General features: G+C 37.2%; 1 protein-coding gene across 9 annotated transcripts in view; it reads right to left on the bottom strand.

Moving 5' to 3' along the window:
* The window catches only part of LOC139977726 (uncharacterized), a 204413-nt gene that overhangs the window by 17265 nt on the left and 169632 nt on the right, over positions 1–17516 (bottom strand). For all 9 annotated transcript variants that reach the window (XM_071987248.1, XM_071987246.1, XM_071987253.1 and 6 more), the window contains 7 exons: positions 13849–13968; positions 12030–12291; positions 10320–10643; positions 6790–7013; positions 5669–5806; positions 4622–4759; positions 3412–3525 (listed from right to left, as the gene is read on the bottom strand). In XM_071987248.1, coding sequence (XP_071843349.1) covers positions 3412–3525; positions 4622–4759; positions 5669–5806; positions 6790–7013; positions 10320–10643; positions 12030–12291; positions 13849–13968 — 1320 coding nt within the window. The remainder of the gene's footprint in view (positions 1–3411; positions 3526–4621; positions 4760–5668; positions 5807–6789; positions 7014–10319; positions 10644–12029; positions 12292–13848; positions 13969–17516) is intronic.

Here is a 17516-nt window from a genome sequence, read left to right as displayed (position 1 = left end):
AAGGTAAAATTATTATGCTCAAGTATAAACTTAATGAGCTGCGAGATCTCATCATGTTGGGTGACATCATTAGACGCCATCATCTTATTACAAGCCAGGACACCTTCGCTATGGGGGATATTGGTGTACAGGGCAGAAACATCCATGGTTACCAGAATGGGGCCTTCAATGAGGGGCGGGGCTTTCTTAAGTCTGTTAAGAAAGTGGGTGCTATCTTGAATATAGCTGGGTATGTTGGGGAGAAGAGGTTGTAAAAAATGGTCAACATAGGCGGAAATGTAAGGGTACCAATACCAGACACAATAGGCCTACCAGGGGCGAATATATGTTGTTTACGAGCGATTTCGAACACCTCGTGGTCTGACAGTTTGTCAGCATTCTTATTTTATATGTTCCCCTCCCATTGATATGTATGCTACAGTTTATAAAATAGCTCAATTGAGAAACCAGAAGATGAATCATAACAAGAGCCCAAGGGCACTGTCGGTCCTTGCGTAGGGGTATATGACAATACACATAATATTATCATAGCAAGATTGGGCTCAAATAGTCTAAGTAATTGTGGTCCTACATGTACCCATAAAGTAACCAACACTATAGCCAACACTTTTGTGATCACAAATTGTGATCGGATATTTGATCGGAACAGATCACATGACCGTTAAGTTTGAAAATTTACCACCACCCCATTCACAACTTTTCCAAAAATATCAATCGTGTCACACCTTGGCATTGGGAGTTAATTGCATTAAATGTCTAAATATTAACTTTGACCTCATATAACTTCACACACAAAGGTCACATGGGGTCAACCCATTGACATTTTTGATCGCTGAGACGTGAATATAGCATCAAAACTATAAAATTCCAAACATTTTTTTTTGCCCATTTTCTCCCCCCAAAAAACTAGTTTTTTTAACATTACTTGACCTTTGGTGACCTCGGATCACATGACCATTAAGTTTCAAAATATTCCCCTATAACATTTGCAACTTGTCCCAAAATATCAACCGTGTCACACCTTGACAATGGGAGTTATTGCATTAAATGTCTGAAAATTAACTTTGACCTTGTATAACTTCACACACAAAGCTCACCCGGGTGTCAACTCATTGACATTTTTGATCGGAAGGTACCTTTGATATCCAAATCTAGCATCAAAACTAAACATTATCTTTTTCGCCCATTTCCTCCCAAAATAAGCACATTTTTTTTTCTAATGTGATGTGACCTTTGACCAATTGACCTTGGTTTCAGATGTAGTTCGATCTCCTGATTCCAAAAACAACACGACAAATCTGTACAACCATCCTAACTCTGACCAAACACTTTGACCTCATATAACTTCGCACACGAAGGTCACCATATTGACATTTATGATCGGAAGGTACCTTTGCCATCTAAAAATAGCATCGAAACTTTAAAAATCCCCAAAACACTTAAAGGTCACCAGAGGTCAAATTGAGGTCAAGGGTCACCCAGATGCGGGTTGACAATTGGACAAAATTGAAGCAACTCCCAACCCTAACGGACAATTCGTTCTCAAGTTATCGCAAAAATACTAGTTTTATATCATTAATTGACCTTTGGTGACCTTGGATCACATAAATGTTAAGTTCCATAATGTTCCCCTAACCAGTTCACAACTTGTCCCAAAATACCAACCTTGTCGCACATTGGCACTGGGAGTTATTGCAGTTTTAATATTGTTTTTGGACCATAACTGACCTTTGTGGGAACCAAACACAATAGTGCACACCTTCTCCATGTGGCGGATCTATAGTCCAAGTTTGGCCTCAATCCAACATTCCCTTATTGAGATAGAGCGTACCCAAGCAAGTGTCACAGATGCACACACAGGCACACACACGCCAACCTGACTACATAGGTTCCTTTTGCTAAAGCAACGAACCAAAAACATGTCCTGCTTAAGACATATGGACCATTGTAATTTTACAATATTAATGATGCAATATCATCAGCTGCGAAATATTCATTCTCAACATAACATGGTGTAGTCAAGGTTTCCTAGATGAAATGCTGGTGTTAATGCCAAGTTTTCTGAAGAAGAAAAAATACCATACTAAAGTTATAGTCTACACCAGAATCCAGCAAGTTAGGATATGCCAAGAAAACAGTTTAATATGCTCAATTTTTATCCACTTCTGCAATACACAACATGTGACTTCCTTCATAAGCGCAATGTACGTGTAAGAACAAAATACACTGATTATTTGTTTCAATTGGGCAGAGTATTTCCTCCTAATTTTTATAACAAATTCGTAGTGTCTACTCTACTAATTTCCATTAAAAAAAAATCCATTAAATCAAGTCAAGTCACAAGTCATTGTACAAGCAAGTCAAGTCATATCAAGTCTTTGTCCATTTGTTGTCAGTCACATCAACAAGTCCACAAAAATGTGAGTAGAGTCTGACTAGTCACAGGAAAAAAGATGACGTGTTCAGCAATTAGGAGAATATATCGTATGACAGCATAACAAAGACCCAATTCCATCACACAGGTTCAATCTGGTCACTAGCAAGGAACAAATAGGACACAGTTTACAGTATAAAACTCAACATTTTCATATATTTTTATGTCTTTATCTGATCATCATAACTGTGTAAGACCTTTATGACCTTTATATTCCATCTTTGAAAATTACAAAACTTCATCTAATTGTTTCAATTTTTAGGTTCCGCTCAGTTCTCACTCTGAATGCAAAGTTACCATTACATTATACATGCTTTTCATACCATTCCTCTCATTGCTAAGTTAAAAATAAATATTGTTTCTGCTGGTTTCTTTTATTTCACCATCAAGATTATATTAAACCACATCTTAATGACAATATAAAAACTATGGCACGACTGTAAATTTATGTTAATTTCAACACAGAGTCTCTCTTTCATATTTGCATTCATTAATTTATTGCTAATTTAACATATTTGTTAACTGATAGCCTACCGCCTTCATCGAATGAACCTTGCTTCCTTCTTACAGGCAAATTACATATTCAATACCAATCATGAAAATACTGCCTTCTCAACAACATCTTATAAACAATTTCCTTGTGTCCCTCGTTGGTAAAATCTCTAACAAGATTGTTAAACTTTGACTCATCTATTCCAAGATTGCAACCTACATCTTTCCCATTTGTTGGATTTTTTTCTGACAAAATCTGTAACAAATTATAAGGATTCTATGCCTACTGAGAATAACTTCAAAGATTTATCATGTCTCCATTTAGAGCCCCGTTGTAATGACAAATCCTGTAACAGAGTATAATGTATTTTCAGTATTTTATGAGAAAAAAAAAACACACAAACTGATTGCCCTGATACACAATCATGTATGCATGTTACAAACTAGTTGCAATAGAAGAAAGATTGTTACTGCTCCAACTTTACCCTCAAAGCGGTATCTGTTACTTTTGAAGATTCATTACATCTTGTCTGCTGTGAAAGTTGGACATCCCTTGTCAGTGATAATGAAAGACTGTCTGAGTGGGGTGCTGCCAGTCTCTGCAATGAGATATGAGTTAAGTTTGTTTATGATAACATTACTTTAAATTTTCGAAGAAAGTGTATGACCAAATTTAATGGTCAATTTTATAAACAGTGTGATACCTTATGTTGTTTTTAAGGCATCTCATACCAACCATTATTTTTATGAAATATACTTTCAAATAATAAATAGACTGAATGTTACCATCATAGAGGTATCTGTGTCTGCAGGTGTAGATTCTTTGTGTCTGTTCTTCGAGGGTTGGACATTCACTAACTGTACAGAACTGCCTGAGTGGGATGCTCCCAACACTTACTGCAATCAAGTGTGTTGTATTGAGTCACACACAATTGTATGGGATATATTTACAAGATATTGGCATATAGGATGAAAAGCACTTTACTAAATTCACTTATGTAAAATGTCTGGTCCGCTTAGGATTAATAGTAACTATTAAAAAGCTAATTTATAAGGGTCATACCTCTGCAAACCTATTAAAATGGCACCACTGATAAAAACAGATGCCCCCACAATCTAGCAGTTGGAGAAACAGTTCAGACTACTTTAACACACAGAGCATATTTGCAACATTTTATTTCAATGTTAGCCCACAATTAAACATCCGGGGACAAAAGCTAGAATGTATGTAAAGATTAAAGGACGGTCATTACATTTAAACATAGAAGCATACTGAAAATATAAAAGGTTAACTGCCACGGCCGAAAAGGATAGATTAGGAATGATCATCACATCTCTTGAAATTTACTAACAGTGGGCTAAAGTCTAGGCTGACGGCTCTACTGTAACTTAGTGTTAGACTCAAGTGTAGTTGTGGTATGACGTGAGTAATATTATTTTCATTAATGTATTTATAAAATGAGACATTTATTTATTTTGGCCAAATGCAGCCTAAAACAGCTCTATGTTATCAAAAGTGCAAACTTTCATTGCATGAAAACATTGATGTGTTGGTTAAATTGCACAAGAATGACATAAAAGTTTAATGCAAATTATCCTCAAGGTGACAAGATTTACGTAAGTTATACCAATGGTAAATGAGCAGCATGCTGAAATGGATCAGGACAAATGTAGGTTACGTAACTATTTACAAACCTTGTATGGGACTCGCAATTCAATTGTTTCCTCCTGAGAAGCTTTGAAGTGAAACGTACAATCTTCTTCTCCAACTTGATCAAAGTCAAACGGGCACGAATTTTCTATACTCATCGCTATTTTCCTAAATGAAATTTCCTGCGACAAAGGAAAATTGATATTTTTCTACCAAGTGTATGGGCACGAAATTCTTTGGGCCCAGATAGCTCCAAAAGATTTGGACCTACAAATACCCACTATTAACCAACTAGTGTATACCAAGTTTGGCTACAATCAGTCTTGCGGTTGAAAAGTGAATGCAATGTAAACATGGTGGACCAAAAAATATTGGGCCACAAAATCTGGCCCAAAGAATTTTTCACATATGCATTTGCAGTGGAAACAAAATTTGGGCCGACTCATCCCATAAATGGGGCAGGAATATGTTTGGGTCCAGATTGTCCCCCCAAAAATAGGTCTACATGTACCAGTTATTAACCAACAACTGTATGCCAAGTTTGGTTACAATCTAACTTAACGTTGCGGAATTATTGCAATGTAAAGATGTTTACATATAACCCATAACCTCAATATACATTAAATGACAACCAATTTTATATTTTGATTTGTGTAAGAACATTTAAATACAGGTTAACAAGTGACCGATACTACCATTATTAACATACATGTTCCTATATCAGCAAGTTCAACGGGGCTCTCCTACATTCTATTCGAGGGTGTAGTTACATAGGTCTTAATATTAAACAATTACTGAATCAAAGTAGGACAAATAACGTGAAAACGAAGTGCTAACAAGCATGCGAACGTGACGGATGAATTTATAAATGTATATACATGTGCTGGATGAATGACTGAAATTTCCACTCGTACACTATCACCGAACGAAAATACGCTTAAGAAAGCACTAGTTAAGGTGCTAAAACATCTTTTTTGCAAATGTTCTAACGATCTCTTCATATTTATTAATACATATGAACAAGCTTATGGTAGTCAACTCATGCTACCACTACATTGGATTCTTATAATGTCCGACAAGAACCTAATTACCTTTTGGTTTGTGTCTTCAATGCATTTCCAAGACTCTGGCCGTATCTTTTCAAGTAATATCTTCAAAGGTAATTGTCCCTCTTTCAAAAAGGGAAATGGTTTTTCTTGCAAGATTTTCATATCATTCTTCTCAATTATCTTGAAGGAAAAATCAAACAAAGTACTGAACAACTCATAAAGAAAAGCAGGATATGCATGTGAAAAGATATTACAAACTGAATGTCTAGATATGGTGTTTATGGATCTATTTCTTTGTCATTACATTCCTACACAATGAGCTGGATACATGTTTATCATTGTTTGTGTATCATTGCTAGTCAAGGATGAGTTTTACTTGGAACAGGGAATAGTTCCAAGACCTTTGGGAAAAATGTAACATTTAAGAATTAGGAATATTTTAACAATCTCTATCACATTAGCATGCCAACCTCTCAGATGTATTTATCAAACGTGCAATTCAATCAATAATCATAGACAAATAGAAAATATGACAATGCCCCTTAATTTCGAAATACTAGCATGGCCATTTACTAAAAATATCTGCGTGTTTATTGCAGACGACAGTTACTTATCAAATTCTCAGCGCTCTCATTACACTTAAATGCAATCATTACTGATACTTGTGCAACGTGTGCTTAGTAACTTCAACTCCGCATGCTCCCTCACTTTGCAAGTCGTAAGTCAAGTTGTAACCACTTTTTCAATTTCATGTTGACTCTACAAAGCTTTAGAAACCTTTCCACAGTGGAAAAGGAAACATTAATTGTTTATTTTGTGACACATTCGTGGATTATTGCACTCCTTTAGCAAAATTAATACAGTAATCTTCATCGCATAAACAAAGTTATGGAAATTTTGCTATCTTCAAGCAGTTTGAATCCTGACTTTTACAATTCTTTTATAATTCTTTCTATTGCTGGTAGCATCTGGTCAAACCATTTATGAAATCACATAGTTGAAGACTACAACAAAACCACTGAGCAAGAAAAGTGAGATCACCATCACCATGTTCTTTTAAAGAACATCGATGTCCTTACTATCCCTACACCTTACATTCTTAGCTAATAAAATGATGAGCTCAAAGTTTATCTTGATGAAGACAATTATTACATGTAACTCACCTCTTTTTTACCTGGCAAGTCAATATAGTATCCAAGTTCCATATGTATACACTTGGTAGGTGGATCCTGGCTACAAGCAGCATAGACCTGGATCTTCTTAAATTCAACATCTCTATCATCAATCTGACATGTCTCCCATGAAAAGCTTTCAACCCAGATTACGCAGTTTGTTTCATTCAGTTGATACAAAGCATTTTGTTTTGGTCTCCACTTTGGCTGAGTCCCTACCAAAGTGAAACAATTGCTGCATCAGAAAGTTGGTACTATAATTTTCTTCTGTTTCTTTTCAAGATGCCATATCACCATATAAATTGAACTAGGAGGAATGCTATCACAGTGCTTCGCCGGGTGTTTAGGCCGTGAAGCCTTGAGATAGTGAAGGGCGCTTTGCATTGTACAACAAAAAGCCAGATCATTTGTACGCCTTTATACAAACATTGTGCATTCGACTTTGAAACTGAATTTGATTTTACCCGCTTTTTCGAAAGAGTAGGAGTACTTTGCACAACTGAGACATGTTATGGCAACCAGAGTGGTAAGAACTACACTCTTGACTTAAGTAACAACTTTGAAAAAAACATTCCCCGTCTCTAATGACTAGAGTATACGTGGAGTGTAGTTGTGCAACTTTTAATGTCTGCAAAGTGTAATTTCCGTTATCTGAGAGGTAACTGGCAAAACATTTCGCTTGTATTATTTGAGTGCTCCACTCATATAGTGTCATACTTACCCCTGGAAAATGCCATAAAAAGCAACCCTTTCTCCTTCAAACCCCCTGAATGAGATGCTAGCAAGAGTATTGGCTTGGCTGTGTCGTTTTGCCTCAAGGCTTTGTCCGATCATGGTAAGTGAATATAATTAGGTCTTAAAATCATAGCTGAGTAAATGTAGGCAAATGGTTTATAAGAAGATACCATAACATACCTGGCTAGGCTGATTAGGTTCTAGCCTACCTCAAAACTCAGATTACTATTATTACTGGCTATGTCTATACTGCTTATGCCCTTTTGCCAAATTTACGGTGTTGGGAATATGTCTATTTTCCTAATTGAATTGTTAGTGATAACCCAGGACATCATAACCGTCATCTCATGTTATTCTTGCATGTGGGTATATCTTAAGGGATACAGTTTTAAGTAAAATGAGGTGGTGATAATATTTTCATTAGGTTTTAGTCATTTCGCATCGGAAAGGATAGCCGTAGCCGATCTAGGGCCTAGGCTAAACCGTATCCAGGGTCCAGTTAATAACAATACAGCAGCTAAGCAGACGACCCCCATAGTAAGTTGATTCCTATGTAATTGCTTCTACTATAGCTTCCTATGAATTACCTGTGAAATTGAGTCCACTGCCACATTTTTGACGATATGGCACACGATATCACAGTTTCGACTGATTTATGTTAAATTTATCACGTTGGTTATGTCAAAGACGTAGTGTTTGCATTACGAGCCGGTACTGTACAAGCAAAGCGCCACCAGTAGGATGGGTGGCTTCAGTATATGTCGCATGACGTCATTCTCCCTAATTCAAGTTCTATGCATATAACACACTGTAACGTTATCCTAACGAAGTCTTAACACTGCCAACTAGTAAGATTGAAATCACTGCAATATTCTTATTTGCTATGAAGGTCAGTAATGTTACTACAGAAAAAGCCTACGTCTCAGGAACTCAAGTCCTCCAAAAAGTTTGCGTCCTGTAAAAAGAGCTTGCCTTTCGATCAAACACCAATTGTTAATTATATGACCTACTTTACCAGTGTAGTTATAAATATGCTATTGTATCACTGCCTATACTGTGTGAATGTTCTACGCAATACACTTGGCAGTTGGCCAAATGTACAAGCTTTGATGTTTATACAGGGGGCCCCACTCTGCCATTTGAAACAATTTTCAATGCTCAGCCACTCTTTCATTCGCCTTTGTACTTCCCTACTCGCCAACTCCGTAGTGTATGCCTCCTTGTTTTGACCTTGTAACGATCCCAACAATCAAAAGTCCCTGTATCAACAGTGTGCACCTCTCTCTTAATTCCACACAGTTCTGTACTACTGCATATATAGGCCTGTTCAAACTACTGTACATAGTTTCAATTACACATGGCAAATCCTCAAAACCTGACGGTACACTTATCTTGAGCACTTTGCAGTATTAGAAAACAACCAGCTCCACAAACATTTTACGCAAAGTCGATTAAAAATAATCAAACTTCAATGGCTACTTTTGACAATGCACGAAGTACACTAGCTTACACACGAAGATTGCGCCCCAAAAAAATTGACTGAAGCATGTGGTCAAAGGGACCGCGAAAACAACAAACAAGCTACTGTGGTATGAAAGCACATTTTATATTAGCAACTCTCAATGCCGAGAGAACAAACAAATCCTTTTTTCCTTTTTTCTCAATTCATACCATTTCTGATCAAAACAATGATTAAAATATTACCGCGATAGTCTCTGAAACAAGTGCATCTTCGTACCATGAGCGCTTGTTGTCGAAACGTAGTACTGTATGTGACAACAAGGCCTAACTTTGTGAAATTTGGGTGTACACATATGATAGCCTACACCGCAGACTTCGCTATCTCTCTACACAATGAAGAGTAATGTTCCAAGTAGTTGCAGACAATGTGTTCATTGAGCACTACATATGCAAGAATGTCTGCAGACAATGGGTAAGTGACTACTAGCCAATCAATCACAGGATATTGAAAAAGCATCCTTGACTATGTTGAGCATGACAATCTCTGTAATGGAAATGTTTTTAACCCTTTACTGCGGTGTATTGTTATGATTTATTTATTTTACAAACAAATTCAATCATCTGTAGCATTGGAAGAAATTTTGGCTCTTTAGAGAACAAATTGTGGATTTTTGAGAAATGAAAAGAAAGCTGTTCATTAAAAAATGTATTCTTTGTATGTTTCGCATAGGCCTAGTTGTGAGTGTGTGTGCTTGTTTTTGTTTAATTCTAAAAAAATTGGCAAAACATTGCGTTCTGGAGGCAGAATCCTGCATTGGTTGCAATGCCGGTAGGTATTAACGTTTACGGTGTGATAATTGTAGCCTGATTAGTTCTGAAAGGAGTCAGCATTGATACAGTGTTCAAGTTTAAGACATTCAGTATGAGATTAATTTAGGTGTGCCACAATACTTCATGTTTTAACAAGTAAAATCCACCCATCCAACGTAGAAGAAGGGGGCGCTACATAAGCCAGAAACGAGTCCTGCCCAAGTTTTCTTGACCCTATCGACAGTTCCTTGCGTACACAATGGTTAAAAAGTGACCTTACAGCAAGTAATTTTGCTGTGATCACCTATCTATGTACCAAAGAATACATGCTATGAAGACTGTTGTATATTAATAATACTTTGAATAGTAACAAAGACAAATATTTTCAATCCATGACAGGTGAGCACCAAACACACCTTGGTGGCAATTGCTACATACCAGTAACCGACACAAATTTCTCATGTGGTTTGTTGCTTTTTTCATTTTAAGTTACCCTAACATAAGATAAGATGTACCTTGATCATGGTGGCTGCTGAATACCATAGCTTTGCATTCAACAGGGTTCTTCAACTTGAGACAGTGAGGCAGGGTGAGCTTTGCACGATGATGCAACCTTAAGTTATCTGGAAGCAGTTCCACTACCACTGTTGTGTTACTGGTAAATGATGATTTAGACTCTTCTTGGATATAGTTTGAAATGATTTTCATCTCGATCAAGCATTTCCCGCCAATAGCACCAGGAGGAATATCAAGTTTAACACCAGTCCCTGGTATCTCTAGAATTCTACCTTCCTCAGAAACCACTGAATGTACGCCAAGAGCCTTTTCCGGATACAAATCTTTCGGTAATAAATGTAAAAACAGAAATATGTTCTGTAAACAACTGGCAGATTAGGATTTACCTCAACTCAATTAATGCTTAGTTTATAGTTCATTCATACTTAGTAAAGATTCCTAAATCCTATTGGTCCATTCAGGTCAGCTGACCGTGGTTAATCCTGTGAGTAACGCACGGTAAAATTACGGGGCATCACTTTAATAAATCTATGGTTATATGTAACCAAAAATGTTTTGTTTTATGATTTTTCCCCCACACAAATGGTAGTGTATGAATGAACGGGGTTAATCAACGGTCTAGCGTGCGTTACTCACAGGATTAATGCACTCCGGGTGTTAATGCTATCGCTGGATGCACTCGGGCTCCGCCCTCATGCATCGCTTGCATTATCCCCTGATCGTGCATTAATCCAGTGAGTAACGCACGCTAGACCGTTGATTAACCCCTAACTAATAAATCTGTCAATTGTCTATCTCTATGTTAACAATCCCTTGTTGGAGTCAAAGAAAATTGTGATCTTAATAAGATATTTTGATGTACGTTTGCTTGTCGTCCGTGGAAGACTTGCGAACCATGAATTTCAATTTACTGTTGCCGATAGTTTGTGTGAGCTCCTGAAATCGTTGTACCACAAGAAACAGTTTGCAAATTATAAGCTGACCAACATTTACAGCAAATTCTTGATAGGTTTCCTTTCTACTGTAGGAATGTCCTTGTAGATAGTTACTATTTATAGGTAGTAGTTCGTGAGACACCCTTCAAAGATGGACACACCACTATACAAATAGTGAGACCAAATGAATATCTCAGAATACTGCCGAATATCTCATTTGCATATAAATGTTTACCTGATTGCTTTTGCAATTAACATAATAATCTCAGACCTCTTTCAATGCATTGTTGATAGAAGTCATGCATAAGGAGAACTAAATTGGTCTTAATTCTATTTCAAAAATATCTACATATTATAACATAGTCAGAGAATTAAAGGTATGCATGACATAACACAAGTTGTAGGCTGTATCATAGAAATGCTCCTTTCAAGGGAATAACCTGCATATGTATTTTGCATGATTTATGCAGTTCTAACATCACGTTATAAGAAGTAAACATAAGACTCCTTGAAAGCTTGAATGTTCTTTACAGCTGCTTGCTAACTGAAAATCTGCAGATTATACTTATACTTCCAAATTGTTTCTAGACTTACATAAGTTTTTTTTTTGCAGAATAAGTTGGTTTTTCATAAGTAATGTTAATTGTTCTTACTACACTAATATCCTTTTCAAATTGTATTTGGCTATGAAATCTGCATTTGTATAGTGTAAATACAAACCAAGAAATACATAATCTCTCTAACTGATCTCATGTTTTGTTGTCTTTGGCTTACCTGAAGTCGTTCCACATTGTTCCCTATTATTGAGAAGAAAATCGGACAGGTCCTTTCGATTAGCTGCTATTAGAGCGTCTCTCAGTGTTTTGTTTGTTGCTTTCATCCCATGTTTCCGTTTCCATAGTAGCAACATGTGGTACGCCACTTCTTTTTGTCCCTTTCTTCTGTTATCCGCCTCTATGGTTTCAAGCTCTGTCTCATCAAGCTTCAGATTTCTTCCAACATCTCGCCATTCTTTGAACAAATTTCCTGAAAATTCCTTGAAATAACCAAAAAACAAAATGTTTCATAGTGCTGATGCTATTTTACGATGCCAATTGTAATTGAGCTAATCCATACAAGAACTTCAGTAGACAGTCAAAAACTAGAACACTAATGAGGCAAATGCTCATATCATATACTTTTAATAAATGTGGGTTGTTTAGTTGACAGTTGAAGAGGCCAATGTAATGGTTTTATTCTGCCCCACCCATTCATTAATATGCTTGACTAAAGCTATCATTCTCCATGGACACAGCAGCATTTTGTGTGAAAAGTGTGACTTTGACACAAATAGACACAGAATAGACAGAGTTGCCGCACATTTGTCATGCAGGTGTTTACTTGACAAAGCGTGGAAAACTCAGAAGAAGAGTTGACACAGGAATCTGTACGATTGCAGACAGTCTTGAAGAATCTCAATACTACCAATGTGCATGCAGTTTATATTTGTTTAGAGTTAGATTATCGGTTAAGTAAGGTAACATAAAAGCCCGTCTATTTGCATAATTGATTTCATTCGAACAATTTAATATTAGACACAAACACATAAACACTTACTAACGATACATAAATGCCGAATATGAAAGATGGCAAACCTGTACGTGGCCATGTAAATATTTTTAGAATATGCCTCACCTACTAATTAATATGAATGATATTACTTCTTAAAGCAGCATTTTGCATTTGGTCGCCGTTTTCTACTTTTTTTGACATGTCCATCGATGTTTTTACATATATCAATCACAAAACAGAAAACTAAGATATTAGCCATTTTTTTCCCTGCCAACAACGTTAATTGGCAAGTAATAAAGGATATTTGCAGATAATGAGAAGAGTGTCCTCGACAATTTCCATAGTTAAAATCAATCGCATACAGTTCCGCCAAACCCACTAGTTTGAATTCAACCAATCAGAGATGCAGGTTTAGTTATGAGCCGTTGCTAAAAATAGATTCAAGACTTTGCGTTGGTACAACCAGGGAGATGTAATGGAACTCCCTGGTACAACTGCAATATAGACTGTACACAAATCAAGCATGGTGTTGAATTGGTCAATGACGTTCGTAGTGTTTAAATATTCATATTATGGGCGAGGTTTATTGAGTTCTAACGGTAAATATCTTGGAGAAAAACGAAGTTGAAAGTTGCAAATTTTTCGACTTTTATGCCACCATGTGAAGTATGATTTAAATAGATAAGCTAGTTATGTATGTCGTTATGGCATAGTGGAGTCAGTGAGGCTGAGAAAAATCATAGAAAAGAACGCAAAATGCTGCTTTAAAACAATAGGAAGCATATAGGGCAATTATTTATGTATACTTTTTGATAATGTGTGAGATGTTTCTAATGTTAAATTGGGAATAGCACGCAAACCAAATTTAGCAAAAAACCTTTCAGTAATGTCTAAATATCTGCCTCAAATCACGTAGTGAAAGAAAGCAATTTAGCTGTTACAACTCTTTCAATTTAGCAACCAGTCTGCATAAGTCAGAAATCACAGATTTAGAGAGATATTGGTCCAAAGTCATGAATCATACTTTGAAGTTCTCACTCACTAATAATACCAGCAAAGTTGCTTTTGATACTTCTTCACTATCTGTTGTCGTTGCTTGAGCTCTTGCTGGGTTCCCTTCTTCTACTCCTCTAATTGCTTGATGAGATGGCAAAGAAGGATTCTGTGAGAAAGAAATTGCAAAGGAGTTGAGAACCAGAAAGCTCATATGGTTCATGTCTAGGGCAAATGTTTAGCTGGTTGATTGAACATTATTTTTGTATATCATGTTACTGAGTATGACGTCATTATGCAATGTTAAGGAATTTCCAGCATAATTTTGTATTCCTATGTAGATTATATACACTTAAAGCAGCTGATCATGGGCACAACTTCTTAACAGAATGGTAAACAGAATGTCATTAATTACACACTGTTTGATATAAATAATTAAAACCACAATCATCTTGATGACTGTAATGTATTGATATTGCGATCACATTGTAATTCTTGTAAAAGTAAAGAGCGACCTCTTTCTGATCAGCAATAAACATGGCGACCTCCAAAAAGTTCTGACTTTGTTTATATCTGCGTAAATAAGACATATACGTAAACATCAAATGTTACATATGGCGACGAGGTAAAGTAAAAACATCACCTATCATCATGGCAGTAGCACTGGACGTGGATACGGTAGCACCGTTTAATATGACGGGCGACTTTGCAAGTATGTCTCCTCGATGGAAACGTTGGAAAAGGGCATTCACATTTTACGTAACAAGTAGGGGGATAACCGATGACGAACAGATAACTGCATTACTACTACACATGGCGGGCATGGATGTACAGGATCTGTTTGAAACGTTGCCAACACTACAACCTAGTACTAATAGTACAGATACGACGACAACGCAGAGTAAGTACGAGCTTACTATGAAAACATTAGATGACTATTTCACACCTAAAGTCAACGTGCCTTATGAGCGGCACATATTCCGCCAAATGAAACAGGAGGAATCTGAAACCGTTGACCAATTCATAGCGCGATTAACGCGACAAGCGGTATATTGCGAGTTTGGCCAAGAATCAAAGGAGCACATTCGTGATCAAGTGATTGACAAATGTTGCTAAGCCCTATGTTGCTAAGCCCAAATGTTGCTAAGCCCTACGGCGTAAATTGTTGACAAAATGGACAGGGCTAAAATTAAATGATTTACAAGAAATTTCTCGAGCAATGGAAACCGTTGACGCACAGATGAAAGCAATGGAGTTAGAAAATAACCATGGGTCAAACTTGAACACTGAAAAGTCAGAATCAGCTAATCGCTTTGGCCAAAGGTCAAATCAGGTGAGGCCAAGCCTTAAAGGGGCACACTGGAATAAAAAATAAAAAGGGAAAAACCTATAATAAAGATAATGGTTGTTATCGCTGCGGTAGAGAAGGACATTTCTCACGCGATTTAAACTGTCCCGCAAAAGATGAAGTATGCACAAAGTGTCATTTAATTGGACATTTCGCGAAGATGTGCAAAACTAAACCAGAACGATATCAAAAGGGGAAGCACAAGGGGGGGAAGACAAAACCGGAACAGAAAAGATGATGATGACGTAAATCTAGTTGACTTGGCAAATGACTTTGCCTTCGCAGTGACCAGTTCCCGTAGGTCAGGTGTAACAGTAGATGTAAAAGTAGGGGGAGTCAATGTGGAGATGCTGACTGATTCAGGCGCATCATGCAACATTATCGACAAAAAGACATGGGACAAATTAAAGCAACAACGGATAACCTGCGAGTCGGCAAAAATAGATAAGACTTTGTATCCATACGGAGGCGGAAAACCGTTAAAAGTGCTAGGAAAATTTGCAACAACAGCAAAGATCCGCGAGTCTAAAACCGAGGCAACATTCTACGTTATCGATGGAGAAGGATGCCCTCTATTAGGGAAAGAGAGTGCAATCGAGCTGAATGTGCTTAAAATTGGCTTGACGTTAACCAAATAAAGAGTGCACAGGATATCCCTGCACAATACCCGCAATGTTTTGAAGGATTCGGCAAACTAAAAGGATACCAAGCGAAAATCCACATTAATCTGTCTGTGAAACCGGTAGCACAAAGCGTACGCAGAATTCCATTCAGCCTCCGCCCAAAAGTTAAGGACAAGTTGAAAGAACTAATGGAACAAGATATCATCGAAGAAGTTCAAGGCCCTACACCCTGGGTAAGCCCGGTAGTTATAGTTCCTAAATCTGGGGGCGATATTCGATTGTGTGTGGACATGAGACTAGCCAATGACGCGATCATCCGGGAAGGCACCCGATCCCTACGGTTGAAGAAGTTCTCTACGAAATGAACGGTAGTTCCCTATTTACCAAGCTGGACCTAAAATGGGGTTTTCACCAGATCGAGTTAGAGGAGAGTTCTCGGGAAATTACAACATTCGTCACACATGCTGGACTATTCCAGTACAAGAGGCTTATGTTCGGGATTAGCTCTGCTCCTGAAACGTACCAACACATCATACAGCAAGTCATCGCAGGATGTGAGGGAGCCCACAACATCTCTGACGATATAATTGTTCATGGGAAAGACGAGGAACAACACAATACCAGATTAGTTAAAGTACTGGACTGTATAGCAGATTTAACATTGAATAAGTACAAATGCCAATTTGGTGTTGATAAACTTACATTCATGGGTCATGATCTCTCAAGCAATGGGGTAAGTGCCAGTGATGAGAAAATTCAAGCAGTAAGAGATGCATGCAGGCCTACTAATGCAATATAATAGAATATGTGTACTCATTCTCAGCCCTGTTCTATAATAGATTATGTGTACTCATACTCAGCCATGTTCTATAATAGATTATGTGTACTCATACTCAGCCCTGTTCTATAATAGATATATGTGTACTCATGGTCAGCCCTGTTCTATAATAGATTATGTGTACTCATACTCAGCCCTGTTCTATAATAGATATGTGTACTCATACTCAGCCCTGTTCTATAATAGATTATGTGTACTCATACTCAGCCCTGTTCTATAATAGATTATGTGTACTCATACTCAGCCCTGTTCTATAATAGATATATGTGTACTCATGGTCAGCCCTGTTCTATAATAGATTATGTGTACTCATACTCAGCCCTGTTCTATAATAGATATGTGTACTCATACTCAGCCCTGTTCTATAATAGATATATGTGTACTCATGGTCAGCCCTGTTCTATAATAGATTATGTGTACTCATACTCAGCCCTGTTCTATACTAGATTATGTGTTCTCATACTCAGCCCTGTTCTATACTAGATTATGTGTTCTCATACTCAGCCCTGTTCTATACTAGATTATGTGTACTCATACTCAGCCCTGTTCTATACTAGATTATGTGTACTCATACTCAGCCCTGTTCTATAATAGATTATGTGTACTCATACTCAGCCCTGTTCTATAATAGATTATGTGTACTCATACTCAGCCCTGTTCTATACTAGATTATGTGTTCTCATACTCAGCCCTGTTCTATACTAGATTATGTGTTCTCATACTCAGCCCTGTTCTATAATAGATTGTGTACTCAAACACAGTCCTGTTCTAGAATAGATATGTGTTCTCATACTCAGCCCTGTTCTAGCATAGTTTTGTGTACTCATAGTTACACATGTAGGTGTGTACTTAGAAAACTAAAAAACTAACGGTTCTGGACTCTAACTGTGTATTTCGTCTGTGTGTCT

This window comes from Apostichopus japonicus, chromosome 12 (assembly GCF_037975245.1).
Source record: "Apostichopus japonicus isolate 1M-3 chromosome 12, ASM3797524v1, whole genome shotgun sequence".
In the NCBI taxonomy this organism is placed as follows: domain Eukaryota; kingdom Metazoa; phylum Echinodermata; class Holothuroidea; order Aspidochirotida; family Stichopodidae; genus Apostichopus; species Apostichopus japonicus.
This window is presented reverse-complemented; position numbering and strand designations above follow the sequence as displayed.